The sequence below is a fragment of the Ochotona curzoniae genome, unplaced genomic scaffold, assembly GCF_017591425.1.
Source record: "Ochotona curzoniae isolate NIBS_2020 unplaced genomic scaffold, NIBS_Ocur_1.0 contig_3190, whole genome shotgun sequence".
NCBI classification, from domain to species: domain Eukaryota; kingdom Metazoa; phylum Chordata; class Mammalia; order Lagomorpha; family Ochotonidae; genus Ochotona; species Ochotona curzoniae.
The window spans coordinates 2,783,455-2,803,706 of record NW_024465751.1 but is presented as its reverse complement, the minus strand read 5'-3'; the positions used below and the strand labels follow the sequence as shown (position 1 = coordinate 2,803,706).

The following is a 20,252-nucleotide window of genomic DNA, read 5'->3' as shown; positions in this document are numbered from 1 at the left end:
TATCAGTGCCATTCACCTTTCATTTGCTCTTTCTAGTCCTCCAGCTACTGCTCCATCTTCTTTCTCCTTGTCCTTAATGCTCTCTCATTTCCTCCTTCCCATTTTTTTTCTCTCTGGCTCTCATCAAATATGTGTATGTGTGTAATATACATATATATATATAAACACATATATACATACAATGTTTTTTGTGAACCACTGGAGAGAGTAAGTTGGATACATTGTAGCCCGTATATAACAAGAATAAAGTAACCAGTACCAATAAATTTCTTTTTTTTTTAAGATTTATTTTTTATTTTTTTTATTGGAAAGTCAGATATACAGAGAGGAGGAAAGACAGAGAGGAAGATCCTCTGTCCAATGATTCACTCCCCAAACGGCCGCAATGGCCAGAGCTGAGCCATTCCGAAGCCAGCAGCCAGAAAGTTCTTCCAGGTCTCTCACATGGGTGCAGGGTCGCAAGGTTTTGGGCTGTCCTTGAGCGCTTTCCCAGGACACAGAAGGGAGCTGGATGGGAAGTGGAGCTGCCAGGATTAGAACCAGCACCCATATGGGATCCTGGCACGTTCAAGGCGAGGACTTTAGCTGCTAGGCCACACCACCGGGTCCCAATAGCAATAAATTTAACTCTGTATTTTAGTTTTGTAACTTGGCCCAATTTTAGCTTTTGTAGTACTTTTCTTCTTGCGTTTAAAATCCAGTAAAGGGTCACATATTGCATTTAGTTGTATTATTTCTTTAGTTCCACTAGTCTGGAATGGTTTTTTCGTGTGGCTGGACATTCTTAAGAAGAAGGTCTCTTTAAGATGTGGTCATTTATTTGCTTGTTTGTTTGAAAGGCAGAGATGGGGGAAAGACCCAGAAGATGTATCTTCTGTTTACTGGTTCAGTTCCCAAGTGGACAGTGCTGCTAGGGCTGGGCCAAGCCAAGACCAAGAGCCAGGAGTTTCTTCCAGGCCTCTCATGTGATTGAACAGACCCAAGGACTTAGGCCATTCTCCACTGCTTTTCCAGACACATTGTTAGAGAGCTAGATCTGAACTGAAGCAGTCAGGACATAGATGAGTGCTCCTATGTATGGTGCATCACAAGCAGTAGCTTAACCTTGAGTTTACTACAATGCTAGCTACAAAACTCCATCTTAAAAATGAAAAATGGGGCCCAATGAAGTAGCCTAGTGGCTAAATCCTTGCCTTACATCTGCCAGGATCCCATATGGGTCCCAGGTCATATCCCAGCTGTTCCACTTCCCATCCAGCTCAGCTGCCTGCTTGTGTCCTGGGAAGGCAGTAGATGACAACCTAAAAGCCTTGGGAACCTGTGCGAATGTGGGAGACCTGGCTTCCGATCAACTCAGCTCAAGCCATTGTGGTCACACTTTGGGTATGAGCCGGTGAATGGAAGATCTTTCTCTATGTACCCCCTTCTCTCTGTATATCTGCCTTTCCAATATAAATAAATAAATAAATAAATAAATAAATAAATAAAATTTTAGTTTTAAAAATTTTGGAAGTTCCTTATCAGGGGTTGTCTCAAGTTTCTCCTGATTAGCTTAAGGCTGAGCGGTGTTGGCTGGGATGGAATGCTGCATTTGCAGTGGGTTCTTTTCAGAGCAGCACGGAGGTGGGTGGCAAACATGAGCCTCTCTTTGATGAAGTTAATTTTGGTCAGTCAAGGTTTTGTCCTGTTTTCACTGTGTGGTTTCGGTTTATCCATTGCAAGCAATAAGTACGCTTTCTGCCTTTCATCCAACCCTCCCCTTGGGTTTGGCACATGATCCAGTTCTTGCCTGAACAGTACATGATGACTACAAAATCATGGTTTTAAAGTAGAGTCCTTCCTCCACAGTTACCAGTTGGTGCTCAGTGTTTTATTGTGATCAGGCGAGTTGTTCTCTGCTTTTGTATGTAAACTGGTTTTTCTTAATATTCATTTTTCTGATTTCTCAGTGCTCTGATCGTTAACAGCCTGATGCGGTTCTGCTGTGAGAGGTCCATGAGCAGGGCTGCTTTTCTCCTTAAATTAGGAGGCTGCTGACCAAGTCCTCCTTCCTTTTAAAACAATCAGGTCTATTACCCTGTGTGTGTGTAGAATGAGATGCTTTCCTGGACTGCATCCTTACAGCTGACAGTGTTGCAAACTCCTGCTGAATTTTGTTAAACAATTATCAAGCATGAATTGCATTTGTTCCATTTTTGCGACTGTTTTCAGCTCTTTAGTAGTCTTATCTGCAATATATGATGTGCTGAGCTCAGGTGACTGTGTGTTTGAGAGAGGAAAATACATTTTTCCCCAGAGCATTGTTTCTGCAGATTTAGTGTGCCTTGGAGTTCTCTCAGTCTGAAAAGCTGATGCCCGGGGTACAGCCTAAGCATCAGCGTTTTCAAAGATTCACAGGTAATTCTAATTGGCAGCAGTCTTTGGGAACTCCTGGGTTAGAGCATATTGTTCCACACCTTTGAAAAGTACGAAGATTGACTGGATTAAGAATACCAGTGGGTAACGCAGAGAGGCGTGATGGGGCTTGTAAGCTTTTAGCAACACCATACGTGGCCGGGGCCGTGGTACTCACGGGTGTGTGCTACTTGATGTGCTTGTGCTAGTGACTGACTTCTGGGGACAGAAAAGCCATACCCAGTTTTCTGCTATGGTTAAAACATATCTAATTGGGTGCTTAGGAAGGTAAAGTAGCTTTGTAGAGGAAAGATTACATGTAACAGCAAAAACTTTGGAAATAAATGACTAGTACCTCAGACCTTACCTATTAGTTGCATAATTTCTTGTAGTAACTTTTAAGTCTCATTTCTTGGAAGAAATTAAAGGCAAATAAATACCTAAACTCATAAGATTGTGTTGTGAATCCAAATACAAAATAGTTTCATGTTTTGTAACTATGTGCTCCTTAAGTATTCTGTTAGAATAATATGCTTTATTTAGAGGTGTGATGTAAAGATAATGATATTTTTGATTGCCAGAGTCTTATTTGGGAAATTGCTCTTGCTTTTAAATCCAGGCAAAATGATGAAAAAGCAGTTTGAGTTTGTGTAAATAAATTGATAATGGGAGTTGAAAAGCTAAACTGAAAAAACAACAGTACTGAAGAAATGCTAAAAGTATGAAGAATTTCAGTAATGATTATGTTGAATTTTAAGAAAGAAATAAGAATAACCAGGATTTCATATGTGTTCTTTCAAAGAACGAAGAACATTTATAGTGCAAATGAATGACCATTCTAATTTGTAAATCTAACATGTAAAGCATCACAAGCTTTGTTAGATAGATACCTTTAAAATATCCTCAGGACCCAAGAATGTATGACAAAAATGGGAAACAGTTAAACTATGCGTTTTTTGCTATCTGAATTCTGTGTGTTGACTTACCCCATCCAGCTGAAAATGGCGGAAATATTCATCTGCTTTCACCTGGCACCTCCTCCTGGCACCTGGTTGACTGCTTTACCAGACAGAACGCTCTCATTCCTGACTTAAATACCGCAACGAATCTCTGTTTGAGCTCGTTTTAGCTTTTACCTTTTTCTTAAACTCTAGTCAATTCAACTTGATAATTGCTTGCCACTGTTAACTAAAGCAAGGCTTCTGTGACTCATATTTACTATTTTATCTACATATTAATGTATTAACTACATATTTTACATGTTGCACATGAAGAAATGGTTTGAGGTAGTAATTGTTTTGACATAATGAAATCTTACTCTAAAAATATAATTTTATATTGTATGGGAAAATAAACCTTTTCAGTTTGCAAAATGTATCTGAATACTTTACAGGATTTTTTGGAAGTAACCTGCCAGATTATCAGAGGTCAGAAATCATGATGTTCATTATGGGTAAAGTACCTGTTTTTGGAACATCCACCCACACTTTGGACATCAGTCAACTAGGGTATGTCCTCAGATTAAATATGAAGTTAATCTTAGGTTAAATTTTACTGAAAGAAATCTAGAAAAAGTCTAGAAAAGCTTTGTGGGTTTGTTAAGATTTATGTATTGTACTGTTTTTGGTTTTTTGGTTTTTTGTTGTTGTTTTTTTTTTTTTTTTAATTTGAGAAGCAGAGTGACGAAGCAGGAGACAGAAAAATCTTGCATTTATTGGCTCACTCCCCAGATGGCTGCACCAGGTGGAAGCCAATAACCAGAAACTGTATCTGGGTCTCCTACTTGGGTGACAAGGCTGCAAGCACATGCACTATCTTTTGTTGCTTTCCAGGCACACTAGCAGAAAGCTGTATTGGAAGTAGAGTGTCTGGGATCCAGCCATCGCTCCAATATGGGATGCTGTCATTGCAAGCAGCAGCTTAAGCCTTTGTACCACAACACCCACCCCAGATTTTCTTTTTTCTTTTTTTTTAATCATTCGTAATAAAATTTCTGTGAAAAACAGTGTTATTAAAAATTGAAGCAACATTTGCATGCCTTTAAAATAAGTTTTAGTTTATAAAATGTTCAATTTTTTTAATCTTTTACTAAATGGAAGCTTTATATAATGTGGGCATTGTGTATGTTCATACATATTTAAAATGAAATTTCATGTTTGTAAAATAATTAATATTGATTTATCAGGAATATTAGCATATTCTAGAACTAAAAGTGATTTTAAAAATCACCTATTCTGGTCCCCTCATTTTATAGATCTGATTTGGTTTCATACAACACTAAAGCTTTAGTTTGTAAGAATTTTTTTTTGCTAATTTGATAAGGAAATGATAGTATCTTATTTAATTTTCCATTTACTAATTGCTTTTAATATTTTTATTTTTAATATTCATCTGCTTTGCAGTAATATTTACTCCCACAGATAGTGCCTTTTAATTTGGGTTTTCACTTGTATATTGATATTTCATTTTCATGTCATATGCATAAGATATGCATTTTGTTATTTTAGAGTCAATATCTCTGTTTTGTTTGTACTTGATTTATTTATATGTAAATATGTAAAACCAATTTTAATGTATATGAAATTTACTTTACCATTAAAGTATGGCATGGCTTCAGTTATCCTTAAAATAGTAGCCAATATAATGATTTTTACATTAAAAAATACAATAAAATATTTATAATACCTGTCTTTTATACTTTAGGGATTTGGGAACGAGACGAATCCAGATAATGTTGTTGAGATCTTTACTCATGGTAAGGCATTTAAGACACATTGAGAACACGAAGTTACTGAAAATGTTAAAAGAATAACTTCCATTGTCAGTTTCTTTTTATTTACTAAATACTGTTTATGGTTAGTTGTTTCTGCAGTTAAATACCGTGCTTTTTTCTCTATTGTCCTCTGCCTGCTCCTCCTTGCTCCCTTCATAATCATGGCACTGCAGGAACTGCTGTGGTTGTGCTGAAACGCCTGGCTGAGCAGCTGTGAGGAAGTGCACCGTGGCCAGGATGGAAAGCACAGAACGTGGCCCAAGAGCTGGAGTTCTTTCCACATAGTGGGCTCTTTCCTCATCACTCTGACCGAAGTGGGTTTCTTACTGGGAAGGTCATTTATAAAGATGGAAATCTAATATGTTATATTGGGATTGACTTTAGCAGTTGAAAGGAAAATCAATCAAAATGGGAATACATTTATTTTGATTGACCTCCTCCAAAAATAAGTCCAGGAGTCAAGCAGGGCTCATTGTGTCCCTTCTTTTTCTTTTCTTTCTCTATATTTTTGAATTTTATATTTATTACAAAGGTGAAGGGGTTATGGACTCATGTGGACCCCTGAATCCACTTAGGTTGAGGAGGATCAGGCAAGGGAGTAGGTGAGACTCATGTTTCCATTTTTTCCTCCTAAGTTCCTAAGTTGGGAGGGGAAAGTGCTCTCCATTCCTTACTGTCATATTACATCAGTTCCTGGGGGACAGAAATGGTCATTTGAGACCCCAGTTTGGGAAAGAATGTTCTGAGGGTGTTACTTTAGTGAGCTGTGTTGTCAGTTTCATTTTACCAGAGAGCTTGTTTCTAAGACCTGTTGACTGTCCTTGTCTACCTCAGTATACCCACAGACCTAGGTGCTTGTTAGAGCCTGGCCTGGCGGTCTTCCCATCTTTTCATGAAGTACTCAAAATCGCTTGGACTAGATGAGCTGGCTCTTGTGTTTCGTGTTCATTTATGTGAGCTCTGTATTCTTGCATGTGGATCACCAACTGAGGTGCCCCAGTACTGCAACATTTCATCAGGGATCAGACCACGCGTCTGTGTGATTTTCCCTGAGGTCAGAGATTGAGCACAGTGGTCTAGTTGGAGACCCCCTTGGGAAACCTCAAGTGGAAGGTCCTTAACTTGCTTTTATGTCTGCCAGATGCTGCAGGATCGCCTATCCCCTGCCCTCGAGACCTCCAACCCGTTCTCACAGGTGCCAGCAAGTACTGCAGCTTGCTGATCCAGCCTGTCCCCAGCTGTGGCTTTGTGTGCATTGGTGGGTGCTGCAAGCCATCATGCCAGGCCTTCCGGGAGATCTGATAATAAAAATAAAATTGGTATAGTTAACACAGGGTTGTATTTACCAGGCCTAGAATGCCAGGCAGTTATTGGCCGCTTTTCTCCCAGCACTTCAATACTGGCCTGGGTATAATGCAGCTTAGTACGAGCTGTTGCTACAGCTGGGGTTCTTGCAGCTTTTCCAGCCAGTTTCTTTAAGGTTTATTCTGGAAAGATATTAAAGACATAAAATCCAATTTTTAAGGAACTATTTCATACTTAAAGATAAGTACAAACATACTTCTATGGTTTCCTTTTTAATTCTGTTTTTAGTGCTTGTAATGCACAGGTTTTAAATTTGAATATAGAGGAAGTTATGAATCCTTTCTGTTTGTCACTTTTCTGTTTATTTACTAACTTATTGCCAACTCTGATATAAGCACATTAATATAAATTATGTTAATTTTTTTAAAATTTTGACACACTCAGAATTTTGAATTGTTTGTATGTAGTTTTAGAAATATTAATACACTTTTCGTTTTCCAGGTGGATCACTAATTGGTCCGCCAATTTCCCTACTAATTTAAAAAATAACTTTGTCCTGTAATAAGTGCCTAAAATATAAATATTAAATATTCCATGTATGATTATAATCTTATGGATATGTGAAACTTTGCCAATTGGAATTTCATTTGTTCTTAATTTGTATTTGTGTTTAATACATCTCCTGAGTAACTAGATTATACCAGATAGCCAGCTACAAAATGTATGTGTGATATAATTAAAATGTTTAATAATATTTAAAGATATTCTCCTTAAAAGCTTTAAGTTTAGAAAGTAATGTATAACAAAATAACTCATGAATTATAGCTTTCCAAAATGAAAATGTGTTTCTGTTCACTAACAGTGTAATTTAAACTAAAAGAATAATATGCAAGTTTAAATTTAAAATTTCAAGGACTTACTTTACTGCTCTCCACCTGCTCATGCTCGCTACCTGTTTATATATTAACCTCTGTGAGCCTCAGTTTGGTGACATCAAATGAGAATACTCGAGTGTGTGTGGATGTGCTCTGGGTGAAATCAGTGAAAAGCTGGTGCTGAGCTGTGCCTAGCACTTGATACCTGCCGTTAGTAATTTTGTTCTCATTAGGGAGAACTTTTTTTGTAAATTTAGCAAAAAGCTTTCTGTACTTTACCTGTTTTCTTTGTATTTTTTTCAGGCTTATATCCATATTTTCTGTCGCCCTGGATTTACAGTTCTTAAGAAATAACATAGTACTCTCACCAAAGAATTAGTAGCAAAAGCTTATTTGTTTTTCTTGCTATATTCAGGTAACTTCTGGATACAAAGCCAAGACGATTGTCACTGCACTCCCAGGGCCCTTTCTGGACCCTTTGTTGTCTCCTTCTCTCATGGAGGACTACGAGCTGAGACAGTTAGTGCTGGAAGTCATGCACAACCTCATGGATCGTCATGACAACAGGGCCAAGCTCCGAGGGATCAGGTGCCGTCTTGGAAAGGGCTGAATTGAGCATGGCATGCATTCAAATATTGGTTTTTTACACTAAAAATGTTCAGATTTTATCACCAGTTGTATTTAATGATTAATATATATGATAGGAAATGCATGGAGGGTGATTAATTTACAAAGATCTTATCTACTAGTAGTCAGTAGTTGCTTTTGCCTTAAATTTAGAATGGCAGTAGGAGAAAAGATTGTTTTATTTGCTTCATCTTAATTACTTTGGATAATTCAGTAGTATCGTTGCATATATGTATAGTTTATGTGCTACTTAAAATGACTATTAAATGGTTAAAATTTCCTAATTACAAAAAATTTTCTATGTAAAATATAACTGCTATTCACTCAGAATGCTGTATTGGTTGTTTCTAGGATCATACCAGATGTAGCTGATTTAAAAATAAAAAGGGAAAAAATCTGTAGACAAGATGCAAATTTCATGAAAAAGGTAAGATCATTCTGTAAAAATCAAGTGTATGATAGGAATTTCAGGTGCTCTTAGATGGATCTGTTGTTTTCTAAAATGAAGCTTAGAATTTTGGAGTTGAAAGACTTCAAGCTGCCTCCACTGTGTTGCCAGCAGCATTCCCAGTGGTGTCTCCTGTCTACGTTTCAAAACTGGATTGTTTTGCTGCTGTATTAGATAACAGATTTCTCTTTCCACCATTAAGCCTCTGTAATTTTTACTCTGCAGTTTTCTCCCATCCAAAATGTACATACTGATGTGACTTCCAGGGGCTTTTTTAAGTATTTGAAAATAGCCTGTCACCATTGAATAAATTTCTGTTACGCATACGAACTGTATATTAGGCACTGTTCTGTCTATATTTGGAATACAAAGAAGAGTTAGGCAGGATCTGTTCCCTTAAGCATTATCCAACTAAATTTCCATGATGATAATTTAATTATCATCAGATGTCTGTGAACCATCTTCAGACATCTAGAAGGGAGTCCATTTGACCCAGTCATTGGGAACAGGCAGCCCTGACAGCTTAACATTGGGCAGTATTAGCCATAGCTGCTGCCTCCCCGCCTCTGGAGTGATAGGAAGCAGTGGAGTCCGGAGCTGGAGCTGGGGGCAAACCCTCGCCCTTACATGTGACAGCTGGGCCACCCAAGGATGGCCTGTCCAGCAGCGTAGCTTGTGTATTTGTCCCTTGTGTATTTGCTTTTAAGTATATTATTTATATACTCAGTTTGGCCACTTTTTGCAGTTTGAATGAGAGAAACCTTATTATGATTATGATTATTCAGCTGTATCTTGGTAAAATCCATTTTGTACCTTTCGTAGTATGTCATAAAATAAATAAAATATATTCCATGTCATAAGTAAATAAGCTCATGTGTATATTATGCTGTATTTAATTCCTAATTCTGAAAGAGTTACAAAGAAGTTGTTGCATAAAAGGTTGTAGATTCTTCAAATTCATTAGATAATACTGAACTACTTTAAAAAGTCTTTAAACCTGGGTGTGGTGTGGTGGCCTAACAGCTAAAAGTCCTCACATTGCACACAATGGGATCCCATACGGGCACCAGTTCTGATCCCAGCAGCTCCACTTCGCATCCAGCTTCCTGCTTGTGGCATGAGAAAGCAGTCGAGGATGGCCCAAAGCCTTGACACCGCACCCGTGTGGGAGACCTGCTCCAGGCTCCGGGCTTTGGATTGGCTCAGCTCTAGCTGTTGTGGCCACTTGGGGAGTAAGTCAGTAGACAGAACTTCTTCCTCTGTGTCTCTCTCCTTCACTCTGTATGTCTGACTTTCCAATAAAGATAAAAATAAAAGTCTTTATACCTGTGCACACAACATTGCCATAGTACATATTGTTTGGTTCTGTTTAATATGATGGGTTTGAAGTGGTGATTTTTTAAAATACACTTATTATATGTGGAACCTGAAAACTAAACTTGTAAGTATGTGAGAACTGCTATGATGTTTGTTGATGGTGATTAAAAACATTGGGATTCAAGAGTATTCTAAGGGTTTGAGAAGTCCTAGTACACAAGAACTGTATTTTCTTTGCAAGTATAGAGCCATTTCAGAGACAAGCAAACTCTGAATTCAAAATGGTGCAGAACTAAATATCTACTTCAGAGACAAGAATATGGGAGCAAAACACAATTTCACATCTGTAACCAAAAAAGGCATGCTTATGCTGCGCCATAGTTCTCAGCATGTGATGCAGTCGGGCAGTGGCACAGTTAAATGGAAAGCGGCAGGCTGGCTCTGCAAGGGCCTTCTGCTCTTCTTGCTCAGTTCACTCCCTGAAAATGCTCAAAAAAATCCTGCCAGAACACTCCATGAACAAGCCTGGAGTGTTGGAGCAGCCAGTCTCCCCCCTGCCACATTCACTAGAGTGTATTCTTAACTCTGGCTGAACATTAGAAGTTTGGTGCTTTAAAACTACTGATGCTTGACCACTGACCAGTAAAATCAAGGTGGCGGGGGTGGGCACGGGGAGGAGGATGGGGAATAGAAAAGGGAGGGGCATGGCAGCCACTCTACTTCCCAGTGATTGGAGCTTATAGATCGGGGTGAGAACCGATGAGTCAAGCAGAGTTCATTGCTACTTGGGGACCGGAAATAGAAGTTACTGTTATTTCTCTTAAGTGTGACTTGGCAGTTGTTCTTGAGACCAAAAATGCTCTCGAAGAAGTGATTATTATGTCCTTTGTTACATATGTATGCACATTATAGATTGAAGCTTAAATGTTAACATCCTTCTCCGGTGAGTGGTAACTTCCATACAGTGCCTGGAGAGTTTCTATACCTCGTTTCTCATACATAAACTGAAGACATGTCTTTCGGAATTCCTCATTCATAGTATAGTATATAGTACAGTAAAGCCTAGTGATGCTGTCTTTACATAGCATCTAACCGCAGCGTAAGAGTTTTCCGTAAGACAAGAGCCTTGCTCCGTTTTCCCTCAGCGGAATGTTCTGCATCATTTCCAGAAGGTATTGCAAAAGTACCTCCCAGAGTTCTGTCTGTTTCAGTATTTTCTCAAATTGGCCCATAATTCATTTTGTTTCCAAATTATTCCTAAAAACAAAATTACTTAACCCAGAACTATTTCTTAGTTGCTGGTTTTAAGGTTTTTATTTTATATTAGCATATTTGTCCACACTAACAGTTTGATCATCTAATTGTCACTTGTTATGTCATGTTATGAAGTGAGAGCTATTTTATAAAAGTTAAATTATATGACAATTTTCTTTACTACATTTTAAACAGAACTATCTTTTCTCTCTTTTTGTGCAGAATGGTCAGCAGCTGTACCGGCACATATATTTGGGCTGTAAAGAGGAAGACAATGTTCAGAAAAACTATGAGCTGCTTTATACTTCTCTTGCTCTCATGACGATTGAACTGGCTAACGAGGACGTGGTCATTGACCTCATCCGACTGGCCATTGCTTTACAGGTGTGCTTTTCTTACCTGCCATTGTCTTTCACTGAAACAGACACCTTCCCTAAAGGCCTGAATTGCAAAGTGTCTACTTACAGATCTAAACTGCCGAAAACTATGATCACATTCATTTTTTTTTTAATAGGTGAAACATTAACTGCGTTCAGGGCCACAGGGATACTGAGACGAAAAACACAGTCTCTGCACCCATACTGCTTGTCTAGAGGGGAAGATGGATTAAATGCCAATTGTGCACGTGCACACATACACAGTATTTCTAGATTGGAGTTATGTCTCATGTGACAGAGTATACAGTGGAATTGTTAGAACAGAAAAGGCTTTATTAAGGAGTACACAGGTTAGGGATTGAAATCTGTGAAGAGTGGGCACTTTGTTCTTTCAGAATGAAAAAAAGAAATATGTACATAACTTGATGGAGCTGGTGCTATGGGGTGGCCGGCTAGATCTCAAGCCTATGACACCGGCATCCCTGGGTGCTGGTTCATGTCCCTTCTGCTCCTCTCCTGATGCAGATCCTCACTTATGGCCTGCGAAAGCAGTGAAGTATGGCTGAAATTTGAGGGCCCCTACATCTACATGGGAGATCCAGAAGAAGCTCCAAGCCCCTCGCTTTGGATCAGACCAACTCCAGCCATCACAACCGCTTGGTTGCTCCGTCTCTCCTTCTCTGTCCCTCTCTGTAACTTTGCCTTTCAAAGAAAAATAACTCTTAAAGAAGGAACTTGGCCACCTTTTTATTTGCAATCCAGATTACCTGCATTTTCCAGTATAATCATAGAGAAAATGTCAGTGACCCTTCAGATTGTGATCTAATGTGTCTGTTTCTTACTCAAGGACAGTGCAATCATCAATGAGGATAATTTGCCAATGTTCCATCGCTGTGGAATCATGGCCCTGGTTGCAGCGTATCTCAACTTCGTGAGTCAGATGATAGCTGTCCCTGCATTTTGCCAGCATGTTAGCAAGGTAATATATTCACAACAGTCTTTTAAACTTGGGTTTTGTCTGAAAATGATTGATTTACGTTCTGTGATGATTGTTTTTTCATTTTTATGATTATCGTGTTGTTAAGATATTCTATGACAATATACCTTGAATGAGGCCAGCATGGTGGCTCAAAAGGCATTCACCTTGCATTGCCGGCATCCCAAATGGGCTCTAGTTTGGCTCTTTGGTTTCCAGTCCATCTGTCTACTTATAACCTGAGAAGGCAACAGGATGGCTCAAGTCTTTATACTTCTGCACTTATGTGGGAGACTTGGAAGAGGCTCCTGGCTCCTGGCTTTGGGTCGGCTCAGCTCTGGCCATTGCAGCCCCTTAGAAATGGAATAACTGTCTGTCTCTCCTGTGGTCTGTAAATCTGCCTTTCATAATTAAAAAATGCGCAGTGATTAAATTGAAATCACAGTGGAAATGCACTTAGTATTTGCAGCCTACATTTCCTTTGCTGTTTGTTTTGTTAGTGTTAGGTCCGAAAGATCCTCAGAGCAGGACAGACAGTTCCACAAGCAACAATGCAAAAGCCAAGAAACTTCGTTGCTAGCTTGAGCTAGGGTCCATGTCTCATCCATCGCAGTGGAGTCTTGACAAGGACTCCACTTATCTCTTGCAGACTTATTATTCCCTCCTAGTCTGGTACAACACGTCTCCAGCAAGCAGTCCTTCCCTTGGTCACGTGTAGCTCGTACCGGTGTAGGCCACATTCCCATGCAACCCACACAGTGCAGGCCACATTCCACTTGCGGATGTGTGTATGCCTCTGATTGACACATCTCCAAGGTCGTTACCCCTGTCCACTCCATCACTTTGGGGAAAGTGGAACTTCCAAGGGAAGTGAGACTTAGGCCTGCTCCCTGACCTTAGGCCCATCATGGCATCAGTCTTGTTCTTTATGCAGCAAAGCCAAGCAACGATTGCAGAAGCCAAATACAGCGTTTATGCTAACAGCTAAGAAACTCCCTTATCCCCACTTAGCACTTTCCTACTGCTATTATATGTTTATCTAGTCTCAACTCTACACACTAATTTACTATTTATCCCTAATAGCCTTTTAACACTACTGCTGTTAAGAGTAAATCCCTGCCACCCAGCCTTGTACCCTCAACTCCACATTAGCATGTTTGTAACTGTAGTAGCTGAGTAGAAGACATTACATAAATGTCTTACGTGATTATATCTCTAAAATTTCTGAGTCATTAGACTGTGCTGTTTTATAGTTATTTTACATTATTATATTACTTGGGGCATATTTCAAAACATGCATTTTACATTTTGTCTTGTGTCTTTCAACTAAGGATCTTTTCTTCCAGCAACAGCTTTTAGATATGAACTTGTGTAATTAATACACACTTTAAAGCTCTTAATTCAAGGTGGCCAGTTAGCTCAGTTGGTTAGAGTGTGGAGTTAATAAAACCCTTAATTCAGTTGAAAGAACAAGTTGACTTCTAAACATAGCTGTCACTGAGAACCTAGTTTTTATGAAACAAAGTGCTTGGGCCAGTGGAGCCAGTAAGGTAGACAAGGAGAGGGTCTGGGGATGAAGCACCAACAGAAGACCAGTGATGGTAGAAGTCTCTCCGAAGTCTCCCTTTATTGCTACTTCACATCTCCTTATATATTCTTTCCCCCAAGTCCTTTAACCAAACAATTGGATACCATGGAGTCCAAATAGTCTGGGTGCTTTTAGCCACAAGCCCATTTCCTGTTACTGCTCAGCCTAAGGAGTGCTAATTAACTCCTTGGCCCACAACATGAAAGTACATCTCAGTCTTGTTTTTAGTGTATTCTGATAAAGCATATTCATTCAAGTACATGTTGGTAGCCTCCTGTGACAACAAGCTACCCTGCTAACACTGCTCACAGAGCCATGCAGTAGCTAGATCACACACACTGAGTCCTCATGTGCAGGCTACAAGAAGAGTGTAGGAAGTGCAAGGTGCTGACTTTTTAAGGGATTTCCAAAGTAGTGCTTTGGAAAAAAAATGTGTATGTGATGGGATTTTAAATAGTACCTGGAAATAAAAATGAACACTGCATCAGGGCTCAAGACCTAGCTTAAATCTCAAAATGTTGAAAGACATGTTGAAAGATTTTGTGTCTTTTTCTTTTAAATTGTTTCCAGTTTGTTGCAGCGAGGTGTTGAAAGGCAGGGTTTTGATTTTTGTTTTGTTTCTGGCTGTTTTTCAGGTTATTGAAACTCGAACGATGGAAGCCCCTTATTTTCTACCAGAGCATATTTTCAGAGATAAGTGCATGTATGTTAAGTCTTTATATTTTTAAGGATGTGATGACTTCAAAAACCAATCAGTAATGATTATAAAGAAGTAAATTATTGTTCTAACAGCTTTCTCTTGTCTTATATTGATCATTACTTTGTTTCCATTATTTAATTCAGCCATCTGCCCCTGTTGCTGTAGAAGTTCTTGTACCTCATAAATACTAAATCATGAACACATGGTTGGTCTTAAAAAAAAAAGCAAGCTATACCCTATTAATTTTTTAATGTTAGGAATTATCCGTTAACTCTAACTTTTAAAAAATGTTTCTTATAAACCCTTGTTTGAAAGAATATAATGTCCTGTTGAAACATTTCAGTGATAAATAGCAGTACTTTTTTAAATTGTGAGAGAAAGAATATATTAAGGAAAATTATTTTTACACTTCAGTTCTTATTGCTCTCAGAAGCAAAGAACTGTATGAATAATAAGCTTCCATATTTTTATTTAAACATTTGATGCCAAAAGTTCTATATAATATGAAAGTATTGGCCTAACATAATGGTAGCATCTTGAAAGCAAAGTAAAGCTTTGTATGATTAGAGAAGTGTTTCCTGTCACTTAACTGATTGTAGTGTTTGATGTTCATCAGTGTGCTGTGTATTTGTTTTCTTTTGTGTTCACATGTGAACAGATTATAAGGGTCAGTTCACCATGGCATCATCCTGGGGAGAAGACCTCGGGCGCCTTAGTTGTGTGTGGGACTGCATGCCAGGGGCTTCTAGGAGCTCATGTTAGCTGCCTAAAGCATGCTGACTTCTCTGTTACCAATTACTAGTTAAATTCTGATTACAGCATTCAGGGTTTTGCTTAATGACCTGTTTTCACTCAGTAATTTAAGTAGTATTTAATGATTGCTTTTCATTAACCTGACAGGCTTCCAAAATCTTTGGAGAAGCATGACAAAAATTTGTATTTCCTGACCAACAAGATTGCAGAGTCATTGGGAGGGAGTGGGTACAGTGTGGAGAGGCTGTCAGTCCCTTATGTACCACAGGTAACAGGTAAGAGCAAGACGTCTGAACTCCTCGTGTCGGCTGCATGTCAGTAGCTTTTCACTATCCGTTTAACAGTGAGGAAATGGTATCACTTTTTCAAATGCTTAAGAATTTTTTTTGTTTTATTCTTGAAAATATTTACTACATTTCTAAAGATAGAAGTGTGATTTAACCATTAGTAAATGAAATTTTAAATCTTCATTATTATACTTTATTTATTATTATGTTTAATCTACTACAAGGTGTTTCTCATTTATATTATACTTACCTATAGAATTCGATGGAAATCATTTAATTTATGATTACTTAGCAACCTTTGTTTTTGAAGAAAACAAGTATTGGCCATGTAAAGTTAACTAAAAATTTTTTCTTTTGTAAACTGTATTTCCTTCTTTTTTCTCCATTGTCTAAGATGATTCTATAGTGTTTGAAGGCAAAACTTCTTGGTGCTTTTTTTCTCAGTTTCTATTTTAAAAACAAAAAAAGAATTTCTGTTTAAAACGCTCATTTTCAGTTGATTACATGATATGGTTAGTTAGAAAGTGAGTTCTTCCTCTGAGGATACTTCTAATATGTGTGAGAACTATTTGATTTCAGTTGGATAATTTTCCAGCTCAATCCTTAAATGCCCTACAGCCTTTATAAATAATTGTTAACAGTACAAATCCTGATACAGTGAGGGTTATTCAGAAGTCTTAGGATGTTTTGTAGATGTTATCACATCTTCTTTCTTTTTTAGACGTTTGTATTTTTAATGTTTTTTACATAGTCGAGGGACATGGGTATGTGCACCTCTGATTAGGGCAGTGATTGTCACATTGTCTTTTAAATTTGATGTAAAAGAGGTTATGTTCCTCAAGAATTTCTTCAGGATATAAAATGCAATAGAAATATTGATAGAGTTTTATATTTAAAGGAATTTTTAGAAGACTAAAAGTATTACATTTTTGTAATTTGGATTTAGCTCTCTTTCCTTCAGGCAAAAAACCTCTTAAACCCAGGCACAAGTGGAAAGGTAAATGCAGCTGCCAGTTTGGCCTGCCCCATCCCTTCTGTCTTCCAGGAAGGCAGCAAACACAGCTAGTACCTGTGTATTTCATAGAGTTGCAAATGTAGTTTGTATTTTGCTTTGCTTTCCTTATAGCTGTAGTTTGTTTTTACTGTTTTGCTATGTGCTTTTACTCCGTCCCTTTACTTCTTAATTTTAAACTAAAGTTCTGGCAGTTTTGTTGTTTGTGTGTATGTGTGTGTGTGTGTGTGCTTATTGTTGTTTTTAACATATTTTGCTTTTCCTCAGTTCCTCCTACTCCTGAACAAAAAGATTGTATTCTCTTTTGTAATGATCCTCTATCATTGACTAGAAGCATTGTGAATATTTCAGTTTATGGTTGACTGGGTAGCTGCAAAGTAGTCAATGTGTATGAATAAAGCATTTGTGTATGTGAGGATTTTGATACTTTGGAGTTAGTCTGCATGCTTAAACGAAGAAAGAGGCTAAAGAATCAGTTATGTTGTATGTGATGCTCTGGTTTCACTTGCCGAAGTTAGCTTTTAAACTGAATCTAGGTGGTCTAGTAGCCCTGAATATTCTTAAAACTCTTTGCCTTCTTTATCTCACTACTTCAGGTTATGTTGGAATTTAGTTAATGTAATTCTCTGCCAGACTTCCATTCAGGCTGTTTTCTTTGCTCTTTAGCCTTTGTGGTACAGCTATATAAATTGTGTGTAGATGCATCAAGTAACAGCAAAGTACTACTGAGGGAAGTGAGGCAGGGCTCCAAGTCTTGCCTTCCAAAGGTACTTCCTTGTGCCCAGAAAAGAACAAGCAGAAAAACTGATTGTTAGCATTGTGAGCAACAGAGAGGATGGGAAAACAAAAAGGATGAGGTGGGGTCAGCACTGTGGCTCAGCAGGCTCATCCTGTACCTTCAAATGCCAACATCCCATATGGGCAGTGGCTTGTGTCCCAGCTGCTGGACTTTCCATCCAGCCCCCCAGCTTACGGCCTGGGAAAGCGGCAAAGGTGGTCCAAGTCCTTGGAACCTTACACGCACGTGGAAGACCCAGAAGAAGTTTCTGACTCCTGGCTCCAGAGAGGCTCATCTGTAGCCATTCCAGCTACCTGGGAAGTTAGTTAGTGGAGGGAAGACCTGTATCTCTCTCTCTCCTTCTCTCTGTAAATCTGCCTTTCCAGTAAATCTTTTTTAAAATGTGAAGTAATTGATTCTTGGGAGGAAAAGCACGGCAAGAACTTGACAGTGGGACCAAGGATGTTGTCTTCCATGAGCTCTTTTTTCTGCAGCTACCATAAGCAGATAGAATTTAGGTTAGAAATGAAATCTTAGGAGTGGGAGGAATCTCCTAGTGATTAGCATGTTCTTTCCTTTTAAAATGTCTAGTCCTTTTTTTAAAGAAAAAAAATAGTCCACTGTGCTCTGTGCCCATTGGATTGTCACTCTGGTTTCTCTTCTGCCCATCCTTCTCTTTTCTTACCTTGGTTTGTCTTCACTTGAACTCTGCAGCCGTAAGCCTTTGTGAGTGAATGTGGAATCTAACACAGAGTTTTCTCTGAGAGGCATGCTTCATTTATTTTTTTTAGTTCTGAGGAGACCTTGAAGGCTGAGCCTGGGACAGGTGTTGTGTTACACAGTTGAAGCTGTGCCTGGAATGCCCTGGTCCCACAGCAGAGTGCCTGGGACAAAGTCCTCCCTAGCTTCCCATCTAGTTTCTGATTGGTGCACCTGGGAAGCAGAGCCAATGATGGCTCAGTTAATAGCTTCCCTGCAGTCAAATGGGAAATGATGGAATTCCAGGGTCCTAACTTCTGCTGGTCCTGCATTGAGTGTGAAGGCATTAGGAAAGTGCCTTTCTCTTCCCTCCCCACTCTTTCTGTGTCTTTCTCTCTCTTCCTGTCACTCTGCCTTTCAAATAAATCAAACTTTAAAATGTAATCCTGATTAGAGCTAAAGGCAAGTGAAGAGAGATGATTGATGTTGTCATGCTGGTAGTTTCTGTAAAAGCAACAAAATATTCAAAGTGGATGAGCAGATTTTTCAATGCCAATATGTGTATGTATGGATTATGTATGCATATGTTCATATACATATGTGCATACATAGGATGGTATTCCGCCTTAAAAATTAAACTAATCCTGTCATTTGCAGTAACATGGATTAAGTTACAGGACAATATAGTAAGTGAATTAAGCCAGCCACAGAGTGATGATGCAGTTTTGCTTACTTGTGGTTTCTAAAGCTTATGTAGGAGAAATAGTTGTGATGTTCATTTTCACAGCATAGTAACCATGTTAACAATAATACATATTTCAACATAGCAAACAAAGGGGATCTTAAATGTTCTTAACTAGAAAATAATGATAAATACTTGAAGTGATAGACCTGCAGGTTGCTCTGATTTCATCATTTCCACAATATATAGACCCACTGAGTGCATTATGTTCCATAAGGATGCACATGCCTGTCTTTATGTATGTATGTATGCATATCTTTTATGTACACTAGTATTTGCAATCATTTTTGAATCCAAAGTAAAACTGGAAAATAAGTCTGAAATACTGCTTTATGTAATGAGGCCAAAAAAGGCAAATCTTTATTTCTCGAAGTTTTTGAAGCCAGATGTAGAGATTATAAATCAAAATCAATCTAATGTTTCCAACAAATAATGAGGGGAAACCAATTTTTACTTTAGATGAAGATCGTCTTTCCAGAAGAAAAAGTATTGTTGACACTGTATCCATCCAGGTGGATATTTTATCGAACAGCGTTCCTTCTGATGATGTGGTAAGTCATGGAGCATTTGTGCTTGAGTACTGCTTTTCTTGAGAAGGTTATGGAAAGGAACCATCTGTTCTTCATTCTTTAAAACAGAAAAAGGCACAACTCCAAATCATTCCCAGATCAGCAGAATTCTTCATAGAAATTAATTTGATTTTGCCTTGAACTTACTTACCTTATCTTAATGAAGTCATTCAAATGTCCATAAAGATGCGTTACATTACCATTATGTTATGATATTGTTAAGATATTACATTATAATTGAGCAATAGTAATAGAAACTAAAAAAAGGGTAAGAATTTTAACTGTGTGGATAAAAGTATTACAGAATACTAGCCAATTAGTACACATTCTCGATCCTATTTGTTTTTTAAGTTTATGGAACATAAATTACCGAGATAAATGAATTATTGTGAAATCAGATGGTCACTATCCTTAGGAAATTTCATATGTGCACATCTAAGAGAGATGTTTTTAATCATTGCCAATACTAAATGGAATGAGTTAACTGTAGCTTACAATAAACTGCTGTCAGTGAACGGTGTACTGTTTGAGGACTTTATAGGTTGAATGTTCCCATGTTTGAATAGAGCACCACTGTGTACGCTCCTGAGGTACAGGGAGAAAGTGCAGCCAGCGTTCCCAAGGACTTGCTCCACACAACCACCCGAGGATTTTTTGATAGTCAAGTAAAAATGCCAAAATGACAGGATGTCCCCTCAGCCTCCTCCTCATGCTTGGTCCATTGCTTTCATTCGTAGGTATTTTATTATTTTTCATTGGTACAATGTAAATAGAAGAG

General features: G+C 38.3%; 1 protein-coding gene across 3 annotated transcripts in view; it reads left to right on the top strand.

Moving 5' to 3' along the window:
* EFR3A (EFR3 homolog A) overlaps nt 1-20,252 on the top strand; it is an 83,981-nt gene that overhangs the window by 54,343 nt on the left and 9,386 nt on the right. For 2 of the 3 annotated variants that reach the window (XM_040979275.1, XM_040979276.1), the window contains 9 exons: nt 3,788-3,902; nt 5,098-5,149; nt 7,763-7,935; nt 8,326-8,401; nt 11,216-11,377; nt 12,218-12,349; nt 14,570-14,637; nt 15,535-15,662; nt 19,365-19,456. In XM_040979275.1, the coding sequence (XP_040835209.1) occupies nt 3,788-3,902; nt 5,098-5,149; nt 7,763-7,935; nt 8,326-8,401; nt 11,216-11,377; nt 12,218-12,349; nt 14,570-14,637; nt 15,535-15,662; nt 19,365-19,456 (998 nt within the window). Of the gene's footprint in view, nt 1-3,787; nt 3,903-5,097; nt 5,150-7,762; nt 7,936-8,325; nt 8,402-11,215; nt 11,378-12,217; nt 12,350-14,569; nt 14,638-15,534; nt 15,663-16,620; nt 16,672-19,364; nt 19,457-20,252 lie in introns of all 3 variants that reach the window. The other variant, XM_040979273.1, reaches the window with a different exon arrangement.